Genomic DNA, 26,415 nt, shown 5'->3' with positions numbered 1-26,415 from the left:
CGTGATGGAAAGATCAAAGCTCCGACTGCCGCTCGCTGAATCCAGCTCCCATCTTCAAAGACTCATCCTCTCACTATTCAGCTCTTCAACTGCAGCACCCTGCTTAACACCCTTAAAACCCCGTAACAGATCTTTAGGCCCCCTCTGCATTCAGCCTGAGAGATGAAGTGAAGAGAACTGCTCATGTTCACACTTTCATAAAGGCAACTAGACTGAAGGACTGACTGCTGATTTTTCAATAAATGAAATAAAAGAAACAAGGTTGAAACTCAGATGTAACAGAAGTAGAGGAACACCCAACTATGACACAAATAATGATTTTTTTTGGTTTTTATGTTTTTGGATCTAAATAGTAAATATTGTGTATGCCAGAATGCAGCTTTTTTGTTTTGTTGTGATGTGATAAATATCGGATTAATTGAAGCTTATATGAATGACCCGGTACCAAACCCACCCATACCCTTAATTAGCCATTAATGCCATCCGTAACATACCAATTATTAGTCAAATACCCATCCATATAATCTTACTCGTCCATAGTCATGTCCATTATTATTCATTATCATTCATGCTCATACCCATTATTATCTATTAATACCCATCCATACTCATACCCATCCATAACATTATCCATGCTCATACCCATCCATAACATTATCCATGCTCATACCCATCCATGCTCACACCCATCCATACCCATTATCCATGCTCATTATCCATACTCATACCCATCCTTAACATTATCCATGCTCATACCCATCCATGCTCACACCCATCCATACCCATTATCCATGCTCATTATCCATACTCATACCCATCCTTAACATTATCCATGCTCATACCCATCCATGCTCATACCCATCCATACCCATTATCCATGCTCATACCCATCCATACCCATTATCCATGCCCATTATCCATACCCATTATCCATACCCATTATCCATGCTCATACCCATCCATGCCGATTATCCATGCTCATACCCATATCCATTATACATGCTCATAACCATCCATACCCATCCATGCCCATTATCCGTTACCATCCATACCCATATCCATTAATACCATCCATGCTCATACCCATCCATGCTCATACCCATACCCATCCATACCCATTATCCATTAATACCCATCCATGCTCATACCCATCCATGCTCATACCCATACCCATCCATACCCATTATCCATTAATACCCATCCATGCTCATACCCATCCATGCTCATACGCATACCCATCCATACCCATTATCCATTAATACCATCCATGCTCATACCCATCCATGCTCATACCCATCCATGCTCATACCCATACCCATCCATACCCATTATCCATTAATACCCATCCATGCTCATACCCATCCATACCCATTATCCATTAATACCCATCCATACCCATTATCCATTAATACCCATCCATGCTCATACCCATCCATGCTCATACCCATTATCCATCCATACCCATTATCCATTAATACCCATCCGTGCTCATACCCATCCGTGCTCATACCCATCCATACCCATTATCCATTAACATTCATACTCCTACCCAATCCATACAAAATATTTGCCATTAATACCCACCCATCCATACTCATACCTAATTAATACCTAACTATTACCCATTAATACTATTATACTATAACACCCATCCATACCCTCCCACACCCATTCATGCCCATAAACAGTATGCCCAGTAATACCCACCCATACCATACCCATCCTTGCAAATTAACACATGCCCATCAGTACCCAAGTACCAATCATTACCCACCCACACTCATTAATTCCATGCCCATAAGTAGCAGAATGAACACCATGCCCAATAATACCCATATCAGTCCTTGCCAATTAACACCATGCCCATCCATTGCCGACCCTGCCACTCTACCCATCCATACCCAGTAATACATGCCTATACGTACATACTCATTAGAGTTCATACCATCCATACACAGTTCATATTCAGTTAATGGCATTAAAAGCCCATCAATACCTGCCCATACCCGTACATGCTGATCAGTACCATACCCATCAATGCACAGCCATGCCCACCCATATTCACTCATACCAATACTCAATACTCCTTATTGATTTTAGGACCTGCATGAAGGTCTAAAGGCAGACATTGTAAGGATGTCCATGTTGGGCTGCACAATGCACAATCTCCTCATCATAATAATTAAAGATATTGATCTCATGGTGAATCGCTGGAGGCTGCAATATGCAAATAAGCTCTCTAACAAATCTGTGCAAATCTGATGCTACCACGTGTGTGTGTGTATGTGTGTATGTGTATGTGTGTATGTGTGTGTGTGTGTGTGTGTGTGTGTGTGTGTGTGTGTGTGTGTGTTATAAGGCTGTCAGTGCAGATCCCTAACCTGCTGCACGTTTTGACATTTTGCCCCGTAAGCTTGTCAGAACACAGCCAGCCGAGCCCACGCAGACTCTACGGCAGCTCTGGTATGAACCTCAGGAATGTGCATGCATGTGAGGAGAGCGTTTGTGGCCCAGTGTGCGGTTGTGGTTGGATGGGAGATGAATTAAACCCCTCAGTGTTGCCCGAGTTCCACCGAAAGGGTGTCATCAGGAGACGTCTCTGCTGGCTTTGGGTTCACATCTGCTGGCCATGACCATAGAAAGCATGGACACCGTGGTTCCGTTCCCTTCCGCTCTATAGGAATCTATGGAAGCCAGAATTGTCCACCATGGTGTCCAATTTCAACCAGAGTCTGCGCAGTAGACTCATTTGGTAGACCCGCCCCCTTCTCATTCTTCAGGCCGAGCCTCAGTGTCTCAGACCGCCTTCATTGAGCTTCCCTTAAAAGTACATAAATGGATTCTGTGGCAGTAATTTTTTTTTTTATTATTTTTTTTTTTTTTTACTTTTCTGTAGATTTCTAGGTTTGAAAAATATGTAAATGGTTAAAAAGTCCTTATATAATTTAATAAATATTATTAGAAATGATTGTAATTTTTTTCAGGCTAAGAAGTCTGTTTATGTGTCATCGCTCTCTAGTAGTTTTAGTAGACTCACTGACTCAGACTGACTGTGCTACTGTTGTGTGTTGTAGCTGTGTTCAGGTGGAGGAGCACCATGCTGCTGATATTGACCTGTACCACTGCCCCAACTGTGAGCCCATCCATGGACCTTCACGCAGTAAGTGATGCTCACGTTGAAGTGGGCTTGGTTTGGATGGGTGTTCTTCGCTCAACTATTCGAATGAACTGGGAATTAAGGGTGAATATGACCACCACCCACTGGAAAATCTCAACAATTGACCATTTGTCAGTGGAAAAGCTCTCAAACTTATAAAAATAAAGGTACAATGCCATTGAATGACCATCCTATGTTCCTTAAAAGCACCTATTAAAGGTTTTAGTAAGTCAGTGTAACAGTTCCTTGCCAATTCTCACATCTCTTATGCAAAAACGTTTTTTTACAACGTTGTTCAAAGTGTAGCACTTCTATATTTCACTCTTTCACATGTACGGTTCCACCCATGGGATCCAGAGTGGCGCAACAGTCCAGTTTAATTCTGCTGATTCATTCAGTTTTTAATCTGTCAAGTAATTAGTCTTCCCACAACATACAGCGCATCCCTAAAACGCAGGAATTGCCTGGTCCACCTTAAATGACGCAGAAGTTACAGAAAACCCGCTCTGGGTGGACCGTTACAGGTAGCCAGAACTTTCTTGCAAAGGGGTTAACGGTGCATTTGGTCTTCCTCCTCCAGTGGGAGTGGCCGTGTGGTGTCGTGGGACCTGAGTGGTCCTCCATGGTTGACTGCAGATTGGCTTCTCGCTCTTCATGCTCACTTTTGAAATACCTGCTTGCCCCAAGGGACGGACTCCTGGACCACCCACAATGCTTTCCAACTTGCTTGTCCAGTTTAACTGAGAAACGTCCACTATATGGACAAAAGTATTTGGACACCTACATACATTGTTTCTCCTGAAGTCAAGGTTATTAAAACTAGTAAGAAGTAGCTGTCTCTACTGTCCAGGCAGGAAGGCTTTCTGCTGGATTGTGGAGGGTGTTGGATGATGGTCACCACCCCACCTTATCCTCCCCAACTCATCCCAAAAGATCTAAGCTAAATGCTGGGGGGGCTTTGTACCTCTCTAGCACCTCTCTAGCCCACGTCTGGCATTAGGCAGCAGCATGGTGCCAGTAGGTTAAACAAGCTGTATGTGGGTGTGTGTGTGCATTGTCACTTCCGTGTCAGCAATGGGTGCATAATAAAGTAGCTGAATGCATTCATTAGATGGGGCGTCCACAAACATCCTAGAAAGAAATTGTGCGAAGGTGTGTGACTTACGCTTTGTTTTTTTTTAACTCTCAGTGAAGAAGCGGAATAACTGGCATAGGCATGATTACACAGAGCTGGATGATGGCACTCGGCCAGTTCAGGCTGGAACCGCCGTCTTCGTTCAGGAGCTCCAGGCCAGGACTTTCCCCAGGTACTGAAATGTCTAATAATCCTCGCAGTCCAGCCCACTCAGATACAGTAAACAATCAGATTCTGCACTTTCACATTCTCATACTGTGTTTCATTTTTCATGCACACCCCCAATAAATTCATACTGAATGAATGTCTTTGCACATATTTCACTCTCAGTGGTCACACCCTATTCTGTTGGTTGAGTCATTACGTGACTGAATCGCTCAGTTCTCGAGGGCTGGGTGTGAATTAAGAGCAAACACTTGGACGGGTGTGAAGTAATATTTGAATCTGGCTTTATAGGGGTTTATCAAGGCTTAGTAAAGCGAGTGCTATTAAACCGCCGTAGAAGGTAGATAAGAAGGTAGACTTTACTTGGATGGTCCATTGTAGATGCTCACCTGACCTTCAGCTGACATTTAACTGCAGCTGAACTGAAGGTGAATGTAAATGACTGTCTATTGAATGTAACCCTAGCCCTAACCCTAGTTAGGGGCTAGGTTTAGGGGCTTGGGGTTGGGGTAGTAGTGTAGTACAGTCTGTCAGAATGAGCGTGTGGATCATATGATCATTATAGAGCACTATAGAGCGCCCCCTACTCTTCCTGTAGTGTATTACAGTCTGTCAAAATGAGCGAGTGGATCATATAATCATTATAGAGCACTATAGAGCGCCCCCTACGCTTCCTGTAGTGTATTACAGTCTGTCAGAATGAGCGTGTGAATCATATGATCATTATAGAGCACTATAGAGCGCCCCCTACTCTTCCTGTAGTGTATTACAGTCTGTTAGAATGAGCGTGTGGATCATATAATCATTATAGATTATTTTAGAGCGCCCCCTACGCTTCCTGTAGTGTATTACAGTCTGTTAGAATGAGCGTGTGGATCATATAATCATTATAGAGCGCCACCTACGCTTCCTGTAGTGTATTACAGTCTGTTAGAATGAGCGTGTGGATCATATAATCATTATAGAGCGCCACCTACGCTTCCTGTAGTGTATTACAGTCTGTTAGAATGAGCGTGTGGATCATATAATCATTATAGAGCATTATAGAGCGCTGCCTCCTGAGGGCTGTGTTCTGTATATACTGCTGGTAACATCTCCTCCTCTCTGTGCTCCTGCAGTGCTGAGGAGATCCTGGTGCGGATGCAGGGCAGTCAGGTGACCCAGCATTACCTGGAGACCGAGGGCTTCCACTACCCCATAGCGGTCCAAGATCGGGAGGGACTGGGCCTTAAACTGCCCCCGCTGTCCTTCTCCGTCAGAGACGTGGAGCAGTACGTAGGTAAGGCCTGTGTGTGTGTTGTAGATTTAGGAGTGTAGGAGGTTCTGCCCTGTCCCCTGTCCCCTGTCCGTCAGGTGGTCTGTGTAACTGTGAGACGGAGTGGTCTGTTGCTATGGAGAGCTGCTGGCTTTATTGCTTGGCTCGTCTGTCTGCTGGTTTAAAGCCCTATTAACTCTGCTCTCCTGTTTCAGCACTGCTGGAGGGCTGGTCTATCTGAAAGCTCCAATTACACACACACACACACTCCCCTCACACTCTGATGAGCTTTAACCCTGGGCTGGTTTTAATGAGAACAGGTGTTGTGAGGGAGGTGTGTGTGTGTGTGTGTGTGTGTGTGTGTGTGTGTGTGTGTGTGTGTGTGTGTGTGTGAGTGAGAGAGTGAATGATGAGGACCACTCAGTGGAGATCATGTTCTCTGGTCAAATACTCTGATGACTGAGAAAAAACAATGAGCCAGACACACTACCCGGCTCTGTGTGTGTGTGTGTGTGTGTGTGTGTGTGTGTGTGTGTGTGTGTGTGTGTTAGGAGAGGAACCAGACAGCTGTGAACTATGCCCCCTAATCTTGCTATAGGAGTGTGTTTACAGCAGTGAAGACTGTCTGGGAAGCAGCTCATTTAAGCCACTCAGTTTAAAACTCGTTAAGTGTTGCGAGTCGGCGGTCCGTAAGACCACCACGTCACCACGCAACGCTGATACACACTCTGCGGCTGTAACCGAAACGGGTCCCTGCTCCCTCATTAGTGTTGCACTGTGTAGGGAGAGACTGTTTAGCAGACATGCTCATTAGTGCCCTTCAACATAAACAGGGAGCCGTTTGGGTCACAGCCTTGGTGTCTAAATTGGCCTTTTTGATGTGTATCGGTGGTCATCAGTCAGTGTGTGTGTGTGTGTGTGTGTGTGTGTGTGTGTGTGTGTGTGTGTGTGTGTGTGTGTGTGTGTGTGCGCGCGCGCATTCAGCTGTTCCTTGTCGTTATACACTGTCCAGCTGTGTGCCCAGCTGTCCTGCCCTGTTTCCTGCTCTCTCTGGCAGCTGGGGTTCGAGGTTCTGGAAACGCGTTCAAATGTGAACTTGATGGGCTCCATTCTCCAGGAGGTTGACGTTAAAGCCGCTGTAGCCAGATGTGGATGGATTTTTCATTCTGATTAGACGTGCGTGTGAAAAAAATTAGGACACCCCATGAAAAGCTTTGTCTTTTTGAACATATTTAAACAGCTGGACATTTGATCTTCATGTGATCAGCACTGAGAGACAGGGGTGATCTAACTAAACTCACACACCTGAAGAAACGTCATTTATCATCATTTAGAAAATAGAATTAATAGAAATGTAATAAAGGAGAAAGTTCAGCCGCCCCCCTTTTGTGTTTATTACTCCTTCAGATGTGTAGAATTAGAGTCGGGTGCAGATGATCAGAACATGGTTGGAGAGGATTATTCTGGAGGAGTCTTAGTGTCCTATTTAAACCTCAGACGTTTAGTCAGGTCGGCTCTTGACTGAAGTCCTGGGCCTTGTTCTGGATTCTGGGATTCCACAACCTCCACCCCACCTCACCCCTATTACCTTACCCAATCAAGAGCCACTGCCCTCCGGGGAGGACCAACACACCCATGGGCCCAGGAGCACACCATCCGGTCCTTGCGGCCCCAGACTTAAGCACTCCCCATCGTACTAAACCTCTACAGTACGCCCCCCTCAAAGCTCCGGGTAGACCTCAACAGACTTCAGGCAATTGGTAGACCTGTGAACTTAGTCTATGGAGAGACAAAACTTCAGACCGCTGGTAGACCTGGGGAAGTGAGGGGTGAAGATCATCACCATGGCCTGAGGCCTTCAGAAAGAAGGGTGGAGGTGCAGATGATCAGAACATGGTTGGAGAGGATTATTCTGGAGGAGTCTGGAGTCTTATTTAAACCTCAGACGTTTAGTCTGGTCTGCTCTTGATTGCAGTTGAAGTGAGGGGTGAAGAAGATCACCATGGCCAGATCCAGAGAGCTCTCTGAGGCCTTCAGGAAGAAAGGTTGAGATGCAGATTTAGAACACGGTCTTTAAATCTTCTTGGAGTGAATGATCTTGCCCTGATATTGGGCTGAACTTGCTAGGACGATCTGACCTGGCCATGTTGGTCAGCTGTTCCACTTGTAGATGATTTAGCGGCTGGTGGAACAGTGGCTGATTTCTAACTGTTCTGAGATCTTCTTAACCCTCATCCAGGCTCCTCTGTACATCTCCACCCTTCTTTTTGAAGGCCTCAGAGAGCTCTCTGGATCTGGTCATGGTGATCAGCTTCACCCCTCACTTCAACTGCAATCAAGATCAGAGCAGACTAAACGTCTGAGGTTTAAATAAGACTCCAGACTCCTCCAGAATAATCCTCTCCAACCATGTTCTGATCATCTGCAGCTGATAGTAATAAATGTTGGGGGATTAAACTTTTCTCACAGGAATTCTATTAATTCTGTTTTATAAATGCTGATTAAAGACGTTTCTTCAGGTGTGAGAGTTTAATTAGATCACTTCCGTCTCTCAGTGCTGATCACATGAAGATCAGATCTCCAGATGTTTAAATATGTTCAAAAAGACAAAGCTTTTTATGGGGTGTCCTCGTTTCTCACATGATTTTGTGTGTGCCTTAGCTCTGAAGATCTTCCTTGTTCAGGCTCTTCCTCACTGAAGACCGTTTTCCGTTTCTCTGTTCCGTCCTCAGGTGGGAAGAAGGTCATTGACGTGATTGATGTTGCCAGACAAGCAGACAGCAAGATGAAACTGAGCGAGTTTGTTAAGTATTACTACCAGCCTGAGCGGCCGAAGGTGCTGAACCTCATCAGCCTGGAGTTCTCGGATACAAAGTAAGTCTGTCAGCCAAATAACACCACAGCAACCTCTAGACTGGAGGTAGTTTCTCGCTTCTCACACTGTTACAGCTCACAGTGAGAGCTAGCCAGGCTGAAGCACAGCCTCCAAACATGGTGGAGGTAGTTTCTCGCTTCTCACACTGCTACAGCTCACAGTGAGAGCTAGCCAGGCAAAAGTACAGCTTCCAAACATGGTGGAGGTAGTTTCACACACTGCTACAGCTCGCAGTGAGAGCTAGCCAGGCTAAAGACAATCCTCCAAACATGGTGGAGGTAGTTTCACACACTGCTACAGCTCGCAGTGAGAGCTTGCCAGGCTAAAGACAATCCTCCAAACATGGTGGAGGTAGTTTTACACACTGCTACAGTTCACAGTGAGAGCTTGCCAGGCTAAAACACAGCCTCCAAACATGGTGGAGGTAGTTTCACACACTGCTACAGCTCGCAGTGAGAGCTAGCCAGGCTAAAGACAATCCTCCAAACGTGGTGGAGGTAGTTTCACACACTGCTACAGCTCACAGTGAGAGCTAGCCAGGCTAAAGACAATCCTCCAAACATGGTGGAGGTAGTTTTACACACTGCTACAGTTCACAGTGAGAGCTAGCCAGGCTAAAACACAGCCTCCAAACATGGTGGAGGTAGTTTCACACACTGCTACAGCTCACAGTGAGAGCTAGCCAGGCTAAAGACAATCCTCCAAACATGGTGGAGGTAGTTTTACACACTGCTACAGTTCACAGTGAGAGCTAGCCAGGCTAAAACACAGCCTCCAAACATGGTGGAGGTAGTTTCACACACTGCTACAGCTCGCAGTGAGAGCTAGCCAGGCTAAAGACAATCCTCCAAACATGGTGGAGGTAGTTTTACACACTGCTGCAGCTCACAGTGAGAGCTAGCCAGGCTAAAGACAATCCTCCAAACGTGGTGGAGGTAGTTTCACACACTGCTACAGCTCACAGTGAGAGCTAGCCAGGCTAAAGACAATCCTCCAAACATGGTGGAGGTAGTTTTACACACTGCTACAGTTCACAGTGAGAGCTAGCCAGGCTAAAACACAGCCTCCAAACATGGTGGAGGTAGTTTCACACACTGCTACAGCTCACAGTGAGAGCTAGCCAGGCTAAAGACAATCCTCCAAACATGGTGGAGGTAGTTTTACACACTGCTACAGTTCACAGTGAGAGCTAGCCAGGCTAAAACACAGCCTCCAAACATGGTGGAGGTAGTTTCACACACTGCTACAGCTCGCAGTGAGAGCTAGCCAGGCTAAAGACAATCCTCCAAACATGGTGGAGGTAGTTTTACACACTGTTGCAGCTCACAGTGAGAGCTAGCCAGGCTGAAGTGCAGCCTCGAAACATGGTGGAGGTAGTTTCACTGTAAAAAAAAAAAAAAAAAAAAAGACACCCAAAGTACAAGAACAATGGGAGCCCCCCACCTCATAAACAGTCCCAGCAGCTTCTGTTTAGGACCTAGGTGGGTCAGAAGCGTACTGTAGATATGTTTGGGTCGTAAAGGCAATAAAATATAAATCAAAACCATTACATTTTCATATGAAAACAGAAGCACTGTATTGTTAGTTAAATTTAAATAGAATTATTGGGTAAATTATATAGTTGCTGAATTTCATTGACAGATATTTTATTATTAATGAGCACGTTTAACAATCTCTACCCTGTGCAGGATGGCTGAGCTGGTGGAGGTTCCTGATATCGCTCGTAAAATGTCCTGGGTGGAGAACTACTGGCCAGATGACTCCTTCTTCCCCAAACCGTTCGTGCAGAAGTACTGTCTGATGGGGGTAAAGGACAGCTATACAGACTTCCACATCGACTTCGGGGGAACTTCCGTGTGGTACCATGTTCTCTGGGTGAGAGCGGCGGTCATGGGAACCATCAGTCTGTGAATTAACCTAATTGTTTCATTTATTTAATTAGGGATGCTCAGAACTTTTGATCAAAAGAAGAGGAAGAATGTAAACCTAAAACGAGCAAAATTACTTATTTTATAAGTATGATTATTTATTTATTTAAGCCTAAATATTGTCTCAGAAAACTTTAAGGTTAAAAAGGTCTGAAGTAAGACTTTATAGATCATTTCAGTGATGCTGAAAAAAGCAAAACAGCCCAAAATGCTGCTTTCTTAGCTTTTCTGCTTTTCTTACTAACTCGTCAAATAATGATTAGAAATGCTGACGTATTTGGCCCAGTGTGTTCTGAATTTTGGTTTCATGCCGGGAATTTTTAATGCGTCACGTTCAGTATTTTATCAGACTTCCTAAAACATCTCTGTAAATCCCTCAGGCTCAGCTTAAACCTCGCACTGATGTCAGATTTGAGCACAGCTTTCTCATTAAAGCTTCTTGCCGAGAAGGAAAAAAGAGCCTCAGTATTAATGAAGAAATATAAGAAGTTGTTCAGCTTTATTTTGCTGCTGTTCTACAGGGGGAGAAGATTTTCTACTTGATCAAGCCGACAAAGGCTAATCTTGCACTATATGAGTCGTGGAGCTCGTCGCCCAATCAGAGCGAAGTGTTCTTCGGGGAGAAGGTGGACAAGTGCTACAAGTGTGTGGTAAAGCAAGGGACAACCGTACTGCTCCCTACAGGTGAGAGTCACTCCTCCTCCGGGGCGCTCAAACACATTTGCAAGACAGGCTACCTACCTTACTTTCAGCATCCACGACGAGTTATTATGAATCTACTATGAATTAGTTTGTATCCAGTATGAATTATTCAGTATGAATTCATCTGATATGAATTATTTATAATTTACAATTGAACTACTTTAACTAACTTATCTACTATGAATTAATCAGAATCTACTATGAATTAGTTTGTATCCAGTATGAATTATTCAGTATGAATTCATCTGATATGAATTATTTATAATTTACAATTGAACTACTTTAACTAACTTATCTACTATGAATTAATCAGAAGCTACTATGAATTAGTTTGTATCCAGTATGAATTGTATATGCACTACAAATTATTTAGCATCTACTATGAATTAGTTTGTGTCCAGTATGAATTATTTTGTATACACTACTATGATATTCAGTATTCACTACAACTTATTTTGCATCTACTATGAATTATTCAGAATCTACTATAAATTGGTTTGTATCCGGTATGAATACATTTTTATGCACTATATATTACTACTATGACTAACGTAGTATCTACTATAAATTTAGTATTTGCTATTCAATATTTATTAGCCACTGTAAATTAAGCAGTGTCCACTATGAATTGCTGAATATCTACTGTGAATTATATAGTATCCACTATGTACTGTAGTTTGTATCCAGTATGAATTATTTTGTATGCACTACAAATTATTTTGCATCTACTATGAATTATTCAGAATATACTATAAATTAGTTTGTATCCAGTATGAATTATTCAGCATCCACTACAGAATATTTTGTATGTAATATAAATTAGTTTGTATCCGGTATTAATTATTTGGAATCTGTTATGAATTACTTTATTTCCAGTATGAATTATTCAATATTCACTACAAATTATTCAGAATCTACTCTGAATTAGTTTATATACAGTATGAATTATTTTGTATGCACTACAAATTATATGGAATCTACTATAAATTCTGAATCTATTATGAATAAGTTTATATGCAGTATGAATTATTCAGCATGCACTCCAAATTATTTAGCATCTATTATGATGTTCTCAGAATTCACTATGAATTAGTTTGTAGCCAGTTCCAATTACTACGATGACTAATTTAATATCTACTATACATTTAGTATTTGCTATGCATTATTCAGTATCTGCTGTAAATTAGGCAGTGTCCACTATGAATTACCGAATATCTACTGTGAATTATATAGTATGCACTATGTACTGTATTCCTCACTAACTACCATGCATATTTGCATGCATTATTCAATGTTTACTATGAATTACTAATTATAAACTGCTATGGTTTAGTGGACCTGGCAAGAACTTCCCAGAGCCATAACCAGTGAGCCGCCACTCACTTACTCTTGTGAAATGATACTGGTGAGCCTGTGTGCTAATGAAACTATGGGCATAAAGCTCTTTCCTGGCCTGATCTAGTCTAGCACCTTTAAGAAATTCTTAAACAGGGAAAAGTTGTTTAATGGAGTGAATTCAGCTTTTTAACTGGAGTTTTACCCTTGAACACTTTTAATAAGGCGCCCACATAAACCTGAGCTCCATACGGGCGAATCCTGTGGTCCGTGCCAGACTGGCTCCCGCATCCTCAGATAACCTCTGGAAAAGCAGCACGTGTGCTGTCGTAGGAAAGCACACCAGCGTACTGCAGGGCGTAGTGGTCTCGACAGTTTCCTAGAGCGGCAGCCAGGAAAATCACGGCTCAGCGCTTGAGTGTCGGCGACAGTTTGCTAAAACAGGAATGTTAGGCAAGAGGCTTTTGCCAGGCAACCATGTAAACACCAGCACAACACTGTAGATGCTCGGATACAGCGCGTACGAGCGGATACTCCGGAGAGAGGGGGATTAAAATCAGTAAAGTTGTTTTGTTTTTTTTTCTTTACGTAACAAATCCAAAGTGCAGAGTCAGCAGGAGATAAGAGTCTTATCTAACAGTGGATAGACATGCCTTTATAGGGCAGGGAACCACTCGGGCATGACCTCAGGACTAAAGGAAATGTGCTACAGCCGGCTGCTGCTCTGAGGATATTAACCCCTTAAAGCCTTAAAGAGTTATTCTGGAACCACAGTGACTTATTTGGTATCTGCTGTTTATTATCCAAATATCTACCATAGATTATTAGTATCTATTATGAATTGTATGTATGTATTACAAAAGTATTATGTATTATTCAGTATCTGCCATGAATTATACTGTAACCACTGAATTATTCAGTGCATTTGAGCAGTAAATCACTATGAATTATCCATTATTTACTAGTCATTCTTCTGTAACCACTGTGAATTAGTCAGTATTTCCTAGGAATTTTTTCAGTAGATCACTATGAATTATTTAGCATCCACCATGAATTATCTATTTCTAATTATCTATATTCACTATGATTAACAGTATCTGCTATGAATTATTCAGACACCGCTGTGAATTGTTCAGTATCCACTGAATTATCTAGTAACCACTATGAATTTGACAATTATTCAGTATTCAATATCATTTATTCAATTATTCAATTCAGTTGTTGAATTATTCAGCATCCACCATGAATGATCTAGTAATCACTATGAATTATTCAATTTCATTTATTCAATTCAATATATTTATTCAATTTATTCAGTTGTTCAGTTCAATTATTCATTAAACCACTATGAATTATTCAGCATCCACTATAAATTATCTAGTAACCACTATGAATTATTCAGCATCCACTATGACTTATCTAGTAACCACTATGAATTATTCAGCATCCACTATGAATTATCTAGTAACCACTATGAATTATTCAGCATCCACTATGAATTATCTAGTAACCACTATGAATTATTCAGCATCCACTATGAATTATCTAGTAACCACTATGAATTATTCAGCATCCACTATAAATTATCTAGTAACCACTATGAATTATTCAGCATCCACTATAAATTATCTAGTAACCACTATGAATTATTCAGCATCCACTATGACTTATCTAGTAACCACTATGAACAATGAATCATTTATTCAATTTATTAAATTATTCAATTCAATGTTTCATTAAATCACTATGAATTGTCCAGTAATGTACAGTAAAACTGCTATGAATTATTCAGACAGTGCTGTGAATTGTTTATTATCCACTGAATTATCTAGTAACCACTATTAATTATTCAATATAATTTATTCAATTTATTAAATTATTCAGTATGAATTATTCAAGTTCAGTGATATCTTAATTAAACCACTATGAATTATCCAGTCACCACTCTGGATTCTTTCATAGTGCAAACTCCTGTTTAGCTACAGTTAAGAGAACAGTGCAGTTCCACCACACGATGACTGGAGATGCCTTACATGGCAGAGACCCACTCGTGCATGACTGTGTGTGTGTGTGTGTGTGTGTGTGTGTGTGTGTGTGTGTGTGTGTGTGTGTGTGTGTGTGTGTGTTTACTCTCCCCTGCTTTCAGTCACAAACAATAACAGTGTCTGTCTGAGCAGAGATATGTGTGTTTATCAGTGTGTCTGCAGTCTGAGGCCAATACACACCGCAGCCGGACGGTGACGTAAACCTGACGGCCGGGGCGGTCCTGTACATGTTCCACATGGCTGCTGGGTTTAATTATGTTGTGTGTGTGTGTGTGCTGCCCCCTGCAGGCTGGATCCATGCTGTGCTCACCTCTCAGGACTGCATGGCATTCGGAGGGAACTTTTTACACAACCTAAACATCGGCATGCAGCTCAGGTATTTCACTCACTTTTTCTACCCTTACTACGTCATAACCAGAACCGTTTTTCTTCATGTTCATGCTAAACAGGGCTGCAGGATGCAGAGGAAATAAAAGCTCAGTATTCCAGACAGGCCTTCACCCAGTCCTGAACTATATATATATTTCTTTATATTGGACAGTCTCCATTTGTCATGTAGTCCAGGACTAGGCTGAATCCCTGTCTGGGAAACTGTCCCAGATTGTGATGTTTGATTAAAGTCAACAGGGATCACAATAACGATGATAGAAGTGATTATTAAATGAAGTATTATTTAATGAATAATTATTAAATGAAGTGTGTCTGTGGCTAAAAGTGCAATGTGGAATCCCCCAAAACCCTTTTTTATTATAAGTGCAAATTACTATTAAATATTAAATGAAATACTGAAGGGTTTGGGAATCTACTATGAATTATCCAGTAACTACTATGAATTATTTAGTATCCACTATGAAATATTACTAAATAATTCAAAGTGAACACTAAATACTACTTCAGTAGTTACTGTATAATTCACATCAGATAGCAGTGAATAATTCCTAGTGGATACAAAATAATTCATAGTGGATACACAATGAATGATTTAGTATCCACTATGAATTATTCAGTATCCACTATGAATTATTCAGTATCCACTATAGATACACAATGAATGATTCAGTATCCACTATGAATTATTCAGTATCCACTATGAATTATTCAGTATCCACTATAGATACACTATGAATGATTTAGTATCCACTATGAATTATTCACTCTCTACTATGAAGTAGTATTTACTTAGTAAAGTAGTGTTTACTTTAGTGTTTACTTTAAATTATTTGGTATCCACTATGAATTATTTGGTATCCATTATTAATTATTTAGTATCCACTATTAATTATCCAGGATTTGCAATAAATTATTAAATCCACTATGAATTACTGGATTGTTATAATACAAATTATCCAGTATGAAGTACTTTGTGTCCACTATGAAATATTTATTATCTCCTATGAATGTTAACATTACAGATAATTCTGTATCACAGTAACGGACACTGTTAATCTGACTAATTAGCCCTAATGCAGCTCTAACAGGATATCAGTAATGCTAGGCTTCAGCTGCACTGCAGCTCTAAAACCTTTCTGTAGTGTAGCTGTAAATCTGAGGAGTGTTCAGAGCCGAGCTGCTCTTGTGTTTCAGGTGTTATGAGATGGAGCGGCGGCTGAAGACTCCAGACCTTTTTAAATTTCCCTATTTTGAGGCCATCTCCTGGTACGTGGCCAAAAACCTTCTAGAGACACTGAAAGGTGAGCGATGGAGAGATTCCACACTTCATTCAGGGCTGGTTTTGTGTGTGTTTCGCTCTGGATTTGGGGTTTGTTAAATATTCTGCCTGCCGTAAAAGCTACGTTCAAGGCAGTCTAGCAGACTAAGTCCGGCAGACTAAGTCCGGCGTCACTATGATCAGAGGGTCGCTGGTTCGAATCCCGGTCATGCTGCTAGCCATCGGCAGCCGAGGCCCAGAGAGAGCACCATTGGCCTTGCTCTCTCCATGGTGCGTAGATGGCGCTCTCTCTCCCCACACCGCCTCAACACTGCTTTCCCCATGGCAGACTCGGGTTCGATTCCCCAGCCTAACTTGCATGGAAGTCAGGGAGAGGCTGGGTCACATGACTGGAAGGCTGTGCGAAACTCAGACACTGATACACATTCGTGCACCAATAATACCCAAAACACTGAGGAGTAGGAGTCTCTCTCTGGAGGACAGTAGCGTCCTCTCTCCTGTGCCGGCAAGAGCTCCTGGGTGCGCAGACCATGGCGAGCTTCAGCTGCCTGTAATCAGGGGAGGAACTGGCTGGCCATCGGAACTGGCTGCTCCTAATAAAAACCAATGCCTCAGATATATTAGTAAAGTATAGCGAGCAAGTTTGTAATTAATTATCATGAGATAATAGAGCGCTAATTTATTTATTTATTTATTTATTTATTTATTTTTTTTATTTTAACCCCCTCATTTTTTTTTTACACGTCTCGGCTGATCTACTACATTTGGGATAAGAGGAAAGGTTCTGATTTTGGGCCAAACCAGTTCCTTTCATGTAGTTTTGTTGTACTGTGCTTAACTAGTGAAAAGAGCTGAATTTCAGTGTGTGTGTGTGTCTGTGTGTGTGTGTGTGTGTGTGTGTGTGTGTGTGTGTGTGTGTGTGTGTTTTCTCTGCAGAACTGCGGGAGGATAAGTGCCAGCCTCAGGAGTATCTGGTGGACGGAGTGAAAGCTTTAATCTCTGCACTGAAGACCTGGCTGAGGAGGGAGGTGAGCGAGCGAACGAGAGAGAAACTGGACTCACTGTGTACTCTACATGTCCAAATATTTGTGGACACCCCTTCTAATGAATGCGTTCGGTTACTTTGAGCTGACTCAGACGTGCAAATGCACACACAGCTTGTCTAGTCCCTGTAGAGAAGAAGTACTGCCAATAGAATAGGACTCCCTGCAGCAGATAAACTAGATGAACCTATTGGCACCATGTTGCGGCCTAATGCCAGGCGTGGACTAGAGGGGTGTATGTAAAGCCCCCCAGCATTGAGCTGTGGAGCAGTGGAACTTCCAGTGTTCTCTGGAATGATGGTGGATGTTGTTGGAGCTCCATCCAGGACTTTTGGGACGAGTTGGAGAGGATGATGAGGTGGGGTGGTGATTTATTCAACATCCTGACCTTACTAGCGCTCTGTTGCTGAATGCAATCAAATCCTCAGCGCAAATCTGGAAAGTAGAGACAGTTACTCCAACACTGTCTTGAAGCAATCAGAAGAAACTGAAGGAGCATGTGTCCCAATAATTTTGTCCATGTAGAGTATCTCCATTTTTGCTGTGTAATATTTACCCCCCTCTCTCTGTACCTCAGTTAACAGGGCCAAGCAGTGAGGTTCCAGATAACATCAAGCCCACCCTTCTCATCAAGGAGCTGACCAAGGAGATACGGCACCTAGAGGTAGGATGATCCAGCTGTCACCCTCCACCGTTAGCTTTCTAATGGACACCAGGATGTGTGAAAAAGCATCTGCAGGTGGCCAATCAGCTGCATTGATTTTGGAGTGGAATAATATTTAGTTCTACTGGCGATTTTAAGTAAATTATGCAGAAATTTGTAACAAAAATATAATTATTACTGTGTAGCTGGGTCCTCCAGTCACAGTGATGTCTTGGCCTGCTCCACAGGAGGACTCGAGCAAGTCGGTGAAATCTCAGGGAATGTCCGAGTATTTGTCCGCGCGCTCCTCTCTGGAGAGACAGTCCCAGGCGCGCCGGGCAGCTCGAAGGCTCCGGGAGCATCGCCATCATCACCATCATCGCCATCATCTTCATCGGCACCACCGTCGTCATCATCATCAGCACGTCTCCAAACCCACCTCGAACCTGGACATCCTGGAGCTGCACACCCGGGAGGTGCTCCGCAGGCTGGAGGTTGGCCACCCGGAGGAGGTGAGGACTGTTTTCATGTGTTTAGGTCGGAAAGCCGAGCGGGTCCGTTTACAGAGAGCAGTTTGCAGTTAACCCTGCATATGAGGGTGTGCTAGCAATGCGGTAAAGTACTTTACATGGACAAAAGTATTGGGACACCTGCTCATTCGTGATTTCTTCTGAAATCAAGGGTGTTAACAAAAGCTGATCCTGCTTCTGTTGGGGTCTCTACTGTCCAGGGAAGAAAAGGGCTTTCTACTAGATTTTAAAGGAGCATTGCCACCATCCATCATTCCAGAGAACACAGTTCCTCCACTGCTCTACAGCTCAATGCTGCTGGGGGACTTTATATACACCCCTCTAGCCCACACCTGGCATTAGGCAGCATGGAGCCATTAGGTTTATGTTTATCTGCTCCAGAGAGTCAGTACTTCTCTACAGGGACTAGACAGGCTTTGGGTGTGCATTTGCACACCTGTTTCAGCAATGGGTGCAATTTCAGGCAGCATGTATCCGTATATGTTGCAATTATTGCAATAATTAAGTGTTCCCTTTGTGTCTCTGTTCTCAGCAGGGTTCAGACTTCAGCTCCAAGGGGAACGACAAGTTTAGGAAGATTATCATGACGTCTGCCGTAACCGTGAAGGGCGGTCATGACAACGCTCTCCGTCTGGTGCTGTGTAACGGCCGGATTATACGGTAAGGTTCTGTCAGAGCTGGCTAGAGCCATAAAGTCATAAAACAAACACAGCAGCTTGACGTGTGTGTGTGTGTGTGTGTGTGTGTGTGTGTGTGTGTGTGTGTGTGTGTGTTCATCCTGTTTGCAGAGAGAGGAGGCGTCTTGGCAGTGTAGCGCTGAAACATGAAAGAGACAAGATCTTGCCATGCCAACCGCACCTGGTCAAGGCCGAGAAAGCATCGCCATGCCAACAGCACCAGGTCAAAGCAGAAGAAGCATCGCCATGCCAACAACACCTGGTCAAGACTGAGAAAGCATCGCCATGCCGACAGCACCAGGTCAAAGCAGAGGAAGCATCGCCATGCCGACAGCACCTGGTCAAGATCGAGAAAGCATCGCCATGCCGACAGCAGCAGGTCAAAGCAGAGGAAGCATCGCCGTGCCGACAGCAGCAGGTCAAAGCAGAAAAAGCATCGCCATGCCAACAAGAGAGGGTGAAAAGGGAGCCCGTGGAGGCGGGGTTAGAGACGCAGTGCACTGTGAAAGCCACCAATCACAGTGAGTCTTTGTTAAGCTGTAGTTTAGACAGAATAGACAGTGGCTGAAGAAGGAACTTGTTTGTAATCAGACCTGATTTAGGTCCATTTTAATATTTTTGATGTTTGTATAAATATATAAATATAGATTGACTCTGATTATTGTGGTTCAGCATAAAACCTGTGAGCTTTGCTTGTTTGCGTTAACTGAAGCCATTTCCTCCTTCTTTGAGCAGAACTCAGGACAGAGCTGCTGAGCTCAGGGTCAACCCTGGGGTCACATGAAGATGAGGCAGACAGAGCAGAGGTACAGTTGATGTGACAGTAGGCCACACAGTTATCACTCACACTTATCCCATATAAATTATAGAATAATTGCAGTGTGTGTGTGTTCAGTCAGTTTGATTGCTAAAGGTTGTGATTTTCCCCTCTACAGAAGCAGTCTTCAGATTCAGGAAGCTCTGAGGACGAGGCAGAGCGTGTGAGGCAGAAGAGGAAAGGCTCAGGGAGCTGTGTGGCCGGCCAGTCGAGCCAGCACCACAGACCACTTAAACGGTACCGTGGCTGAGCTGACGTATGTTGTACAGACACACTGACCGTGAAGATGTCCTCCTCTAGGAGTTAGTGAGTCAGTCTGAGCTGCTAAAAGAGAAGAAAAGGCTTGGTTTTGCCGTCAGGTCCAGTGAAACATTTAGTAGCAAGGAAGGCACTCACCAGTAAACACCGTAATTATCATAATTAAACCATTATTCTCCACCCAAGTGTCATTGTTTACCATCAGATTCCACCATTCCCCAGCCAAACACCATCATTCATCACTAAATTGCCATTATTATGGAGCATGCACCACCCAAACACCATTGTGAAAGAGCATGCACCACCCAAACACCATCGTTCATCACTAAATTGCCATTATTAAGGAGCATACACCACCCAGACACCATCATTAAAGAATATGAACCACCCAAATACTATCATTCTCTACAGAAACACCATCATTAAGCATACCTCTTCATCCAAGCTTCATCATACTCCACCTAAACATTATCATTCCCCACTTATACCCAATCCTTAAGGCGCATTCTCCACCCAAACACCATCGTTATTCACCTGTTCACCAACTTTCCCCACCCAAACGCCATCTTTAAGGACCATGCACCACCCATTCACACAATTGGCACATTATTCACCACTAAATTGGCATTATTACGGCGCAGTCTCCACCCAGACACCACTATTATCCATCGAAACACCATAATTGAGGAGCATGCACCACCCAAACGCCATCATTATGCACCGAAATACCATCATCCCCCACCCAAACAACACCATCATCATCATAATCATCCACCCAAATGCCATCATTAAGGAGCATGCACCACCCAAATGCCATTTGAAGTGCTTTCTCCACCCAAACACCAGCATTCTCCACCTAGACACGGTCATTAAGCAGGATTCTCCACCCCAGCATCGTCATTCCCCCCTAAAAATATCAGCGCTCTTCCTCCAAATCCCATCATTCCTCACTGAAACATGATTCCCCACTTCATTAGGCAGCGTTCTCCACCCCTACGCCATCGCTCCCCACCCAAATTTGGTCAGAGCAGAGAGACAGACGGGTGTTCTCGATCGGTTCTCGCTGCTGGATAGTTGTTCTTCTTTGGTGTTTGTTTGCTGCTCGGCTTTGGACCTCACTGCCCCTAAACAGGAGATCTTTACCTCCACAGGGAACGGCCTACCACACCCAGCCCGGAGAAGGCCCTGCAGGGTGTGCTGTCAGTGGCAGGCCTGATGTGCCAGCAGGTGCCAGAGGAGGGCGCTGTTTCTCAGGAGGCCTGGTGGGCCGCCCAGACCAGCAGCAATGAGGCTGCCAGTCCAGACAGAGCGGCAGGAAGCCCAGGAGAGGAGTATTTATACCGGGAAAGCTCACTGTCACCCCCGCTCCATCCCACCAAGAGACATGCACACAACCCCAGCCCCATCAGCAACCAGGCTACTAAAGGTGAGGAACCGCCACACACCCTGGGTCAGGTTCTCCTTACCTCAAGTTTTCTATCTATACTTTCGTGTTGGAGCTATGATGCTAATGCTAATAACTAAATAGTGGAAGGTCACATCCCACCAATTAGCATGGTTAACGAACGTGCACGGCTAAACCATCACACACACGCCCCAGACCTTCTGGAGGTGTTCGGTAACCTTTAATGGGTCTAATTATGTGGTTAAAACATGCAGGCTTTAGCATTTACTGTATCAAATATGTTGCATCATTAGTTTTACAGCATTTTCAACCAGTCATGGGCAGTAAAGCGCCCCCTACTGGTACAAGAGCTAGAGGTTTCTCCAAATTATTATAAAGCTGCCATAAAATTATTGCGTATTTAAGTTGTCATATAATGTAGAAACAGTATGAGACTTAATTTGAGGTTAAAACATGCTCACAAACCTATTTACCACCCTGTTATTTTTACCCGATAAGCTCTACTCTGATTGGCTGGTTCAAGAAAACTGCGACAGATCACAGAACCCCCATACAACAGCGTAGTTTAACCCTGTAATTATTCCCAATCTTAGCGGATAGCGCTGCTGTCCTCTCTCTGTGTCCTCTCAGCGCGACGTGCTGTTAGCAAGCTGAAGAGATCGCAGCCAGGTTAGCTTTTAGCCTCGTCCCCGCACTCGCCTCCCCGTGTTTCTCGAGTCTTACCAGTAAAAAATAAGCCGATCTTTCCCTTCTGATGTGGGTTTAGCTCCAGTTTGGTTGTTCGTCTGAGGGAGTCCAGCTTGTTTTGGAGGGAGCGAACGATGGAGAGAAGAGATGGTAAAAGCTAGCTCTTCTGCGGACGTTAGCCCAGGAAAAGCTGAGGTCGTGGCCCAGTTTCCGTAGCAACCAGCATTCCCATAACTAGCAGAGTCTCTGGGTGATGAGCTGCTCTCCAGTATCAACAACACCATCATCATCTCCAGCTTTAAGCTGGGGCTTCTCTGTAAATTTGAGGGGTGTGAATATATCAAGTCGAGACTGTGATGTAACAGTTTTGGGGGTTTTGGAATCGGCCTGTTTTCCAGCTCTACTGGAGGATCTTCTGAAGGAGGAACAGCAGTGTTTGAGCTTCACAGTTCGTTTATTTATTACAGAAAGCCTTTATTCACTCTCCCGTGTGCTTCTGTGGTGTTTTTGCAGGAAAGCGTCCCAAGAAGGGCATGGCGACGGCCAAGCAGCGGCTGGGGAAGCTCCTGAAGATGAGCAGACAGACGAGCCTGCTTGTGTAGCATGTCCTGGACCAGAGCGCACACACTCTCACACACACTCACACACACACACACACACCACTTTTTCTGGCTACCTAATGCATAAACACACACATGCAGCACTCTTACTGTGCATGTTTAGGCGACAAGGTATGTTTGAATGGCACTAGCATGCTGCTTCACAGCTCATATGGAGCCAATGGATTTCATGGAAGACTTCCTCAGAAACAAACCAGTGCAGGGAAATTTTACTCAAGCATTTTGAGATAGGGAAAAAATAAATAAATAAATAAATAAAAATAGCCTAAAGTTTCTGAACGGGTCTCCAAAGCACAGAGGCTGCGGTGTTTCGGACGCTGTAGGCTGCTGTACTCTGGTCAGACCCGCAGGCTTATGGGCAGTGGTATGGCCAAAGCTGTGTTTTCCAATTCCGCCAATCCTCCAGATCTAAACCTCCTTTTATACTGAAATTTGTAGATTTGCCACCGTTCAGCTTGGCCAGAGCGCGTTCTCCTCCCTCTCCTACCTCCATGAAGTTGTGTAGCATACGTGAAAATGGTGCTTTCGGGCCGTTTTTGTATTTTTTCCACAGCCTGGTTGTGGGCTTTTCCTCTTCTCCTCTCTCCCTCTCTCTCTCTCTTCATTGCTGACTACCTTTGTCTTCTTTAGCTGTCATTTGTGGCTGTGAATGATGAGGTTAAAAGACTGAGGGCCGGCATTTCGGACTCTCCTCAGCAGGGAGTTCTCTGATCTCTGCCCGGCCCTGAGGTTTCTAAAAGGTGCTGAACGTTTTGTAAGCTCTACACTATCCCCTCAAACCCTTGGAGCAATAATTGTACAGTGTTGATTGATTGATTGATTGATTTGATTGGTTGATTGATTGACTGACTGACAGATCTGTTGACAGACCTGTGGGTTGTTTTGATATGTTCGTAGGCAGCACGCCCACAGAGCTAGTCCTGCTCTGACCCTACACTGTGTTAAGTAGGTAGCTAGCCATAAAGCCCGATCTTAAAGGGGAAGTCCACTGAGGTTTCAAAATTTCCTGCATAACTGTGTTGGAGATGAACTCGTTCAGAGTGGAGGTTTGGTGTGAAATTGTAGACTGTGGTGCATTTTAGAGACACTTTACCGTGGAGGTTAATGGAACCGGGCGTCAGTCGCCGTGACTACAGCACAAATAAATTGGCATTTTATTAACAATCCAAACCCACGAGTGAACCTACACGTCTTCTGAGGTTAAAAAGAGGCAGAAATAAAAAAGAAATACACACTTTCTTTAGGGACTTTACTTTCTGCTGCAGAATGCCCGGCACCAGGGTGTATCCTTCCTCTGTTTTAATTGTGATTAGCTATAATCACGTCCATTTCCATTCTCCACCACTGTAATTCAGCTGTCCTCGCTCCAAACCCACCCCCCACCCCCCACCCCACGTGTGGCCGTGCTAACCAAACGAAAGAAGTTGTAAAAGCTCTGGAATCGCCCTTTAATGTAGCACTGGTGTTATCTGCTGAATTATCACCCTGTGGGCAGACAGGTGAACTGCAGTGGGCAGTGCTGCCTGTATTCTGCTGTGTTGTAGACTGTCAGGACTTAAGTGAGAGTCATTTAGTGAGAGCATCAAAGCTCAGGGAGAAATGACGTCATTTCCTGCCTAATTTGTGTTCTTTTTTTTCTTTCCAAGTGTTTTCGGTGTAAATGTGTTTTTCTGTGTTTTCTTATTTGTTGGCTGTTAACTTATTAATTTCTAAGAGATGAAAAAAATGATTTATTACATTCTGGGCTTCCTCCTAGAAGGGTCGCTGTTCATTTCCCCCTCTTTGCTTGTTTTTTGTTTATGTAAATATGTGAAAGTTGGAATAAGAGAGGGGACTTTTTAATTATTATTATTATTATTATTATTATTATTATTATTTTCTTCTTCAAAACAAGCGATGAAAAAAAGGAATTTGAGCTACCTGACCTGGTTCTTCTAAACGGGCACGATATTTTCATTTGGACCGTCCTCACAGTGCCTGCTCTGCGATTTGCTCTTCATCGAGAACAGCCCAAACAAACCCAGAGCGGTCTGGATGCAGGTGAAGCTGAAGGCCTTCTCCTCCTGCTCGGGTTCGAGTGTGTTTTGGAGGGATTGGGTTCGAGTGCGTTTCTCAGGGAACAAGCGGCGTACCATCTTTAATTTAGTCACCAGCATCATTCTCTCACACAACTACTTAACCATCGGGTGTGTCTCCTGTCCGTGTGAACTGCGGTGGTCCTCAGAACCAAGCTAAGCTGGGGTTTAAACAGGGGGCTTCCCGAAAGCCTCTTTGCATCAAGGTCATTGTTGAATGGTAGAGCGAGCATCACATTAAACACTCTCTCTCTCTCTGCTAGTAAATAAAAAAAAGCTTTTGGGAAACTGGGCCCCTGACCTAGTCTAAGGCCCTGTTACATGGTCAGACAGGCATCCTGAGGATCAGGATTTGGGTCAGGACCAGGCCCAGCCTCGTAAATATGCAAGTGTAAACACAGCCGTCTCTCCAGGACTCCGCCCAGTCCAGCCGATACACCAGTAGTAATCGCCGTGCTGTGAGCAGATTTGCATATTCTGTCCCACACAGATCTGATTCCAGTCCAACTGACCAGAGATGCCATGACAAGAGCTATGATGTCACAAAATACAGCAGTGTAGCCCTGCCCATTAATGTTGAAGGTATACTGAGGCATAAAACAGGGCAGCCATTCAAAGCAGAGCTCATTTGCATATATTCTATAGGCTTAAAAATAGAAGATCTCTGGACATGGACTGAACCTACTCTTAGACTAAATCAGGGGTGGGCAATACGAGCCAGAGGCTGGGTCCCTGGTCCCTGGTCCAGCACAGGGTACTGATTTCGCTGCTCTGGCAGATCTGCTACCTCCAGCAATTAACAGGTGGGTTGAGTCAGGTGTGCTTGAGCAGGAATCTGGCCCTCCAGGAGCGGAACTGCGGTAGTGGATTGGCACTGAAATTGCTCGAGCTGTAGGATTGGGAATCTATTTAATTGGATCTTTTAAGGAATAATGTTGCAAATTTCCCATAAAACCTCCTGATATTAATTAATACCAGATTTTGTTTATATTTGGAAATAATCAACCCATAAATGTCAGAATTATGTTAAGGGGGGTTTAACTGGCTTTAAAGAGTGTTCAAAAGCCTTGTAGAATATTTTGTACAGTATTATGATTCTTCCTTTTTTGACTCCATCTGTGGGTGTCTCTCTCCCTCTCACTGTGCTCAACCCCCTGTTCTGTTTCTAATCAGTAACTCTGGTCAGTCACCCCCTCGGGACTCTCCGTCTACCCCGTGCAGGGAGAGTGCAGTGTAAATACATGTTGAGGTTAAAAAAAAAAAATTTAAAGAAGAAGAATAATGAAAGTTTTGTAGGTCATGTTCTTTTGCACCCCTTTTCACCTGATGTTCAGTGACAAATTAATTAATAAATAAATGAATTAATTAATAAAGCTGTTTGAAAAACAAAGCCT

The 26,415-nt window shown here is 43.6% G+C and overlaps 1 protein-coding gene across 3 annotated transcripts in view; it reads left to right on the top strand.

Annotated features, from left to right (window-relative positions):
• The window catches only part of kdm7aa (lysine (K)-specific demethylase 7Aa), a 34,396-nt gene extending 7,985 nt beyond the window's left edge, over positions 1-26,411 (top strand). The window contains exons 2-18 of one of the 3 annotated variants that reach the window (XM_072674111.1): positions 3,075-3,160; positions 4,347-4,464; positions 5,576-5,736; positions 8,445-8,586; positions 10,276-10,462; positions 11,037-11,199; positions 14,886-14,973; positions 16,182-16,288; positions 17,203-17,294; positions 17,887-17,973; positions 18,201-18,464; positions 19,018-19,142; positions 19,271-19,680; positions 19,895-19,965; positions 20,095-20,213; positions 21,386-21,660; positions 22,840-26,411. In XM_072674111.1, coding sequence (XP_072530212.1) covers positions 3,075-3,160; positions 4,347-4,464; positions 5,576-5,736; positions 8,445-8,586; positions 10,276-10,462; positions 11,037-11,199; positions 14,886-14,973; positions 16,182-16,288; positions 17,203-17,294; positions 17,887-17,973; positions 18,201-18,464; positions 19,018-19,142; positions 19,271-19,680; positions 19,895-19,965; positions 20,095-20,213; positions 21,386-21,660; positions 22,840-22,928 — 2,584 coding nt within the window. In that variant the 3' untranslated portion in view covers positions 22,929-26,411. Of the gene's footprint in view, positions 1-3,074; positions 3,161-4,346; positions 4,465-5,575; positions 5,737-6,801; positions 6,889-8,444; positions 8,587-10,275; positions 10,463-11,036; positions 11,200-14,885; positions 14,974-16,181; positions 16,289-17,202; positions 17,295-17,886; positions 17,974-18,200; positions 18,465-19,014; positions 19,143-19,270; positions 19,681-19,894; positions 19,966-20,094; positions 20,214-21,385; positions 21,661-22,839 lie in introns of those variants that run through there. The other 2 variants (XM_072674110.1, XM_072674112.1) reach the window with 2 other exon arrangements.
• Positions 26,412-26,415: the final 4 nt, after the last annotated feature.

The sequence above is a fragment of the Salminus brasiliensis genome, chromosome 2 (assembly GCF_030463535.1).
Source record: "Salminus brasiliensis chromosome 2, fSalBra1.hap2, whole genome shotgun sequence".
Taxonomy (NCBI): Eukaryota; Metazoa; Chordata; class Actinopteri; order Characiformes; family Bryconidae; genus Salminus; species Salminus brasiliensis.
This window is presented reverse-complemented; position numbering and strand designations above follow the sequence as displayed.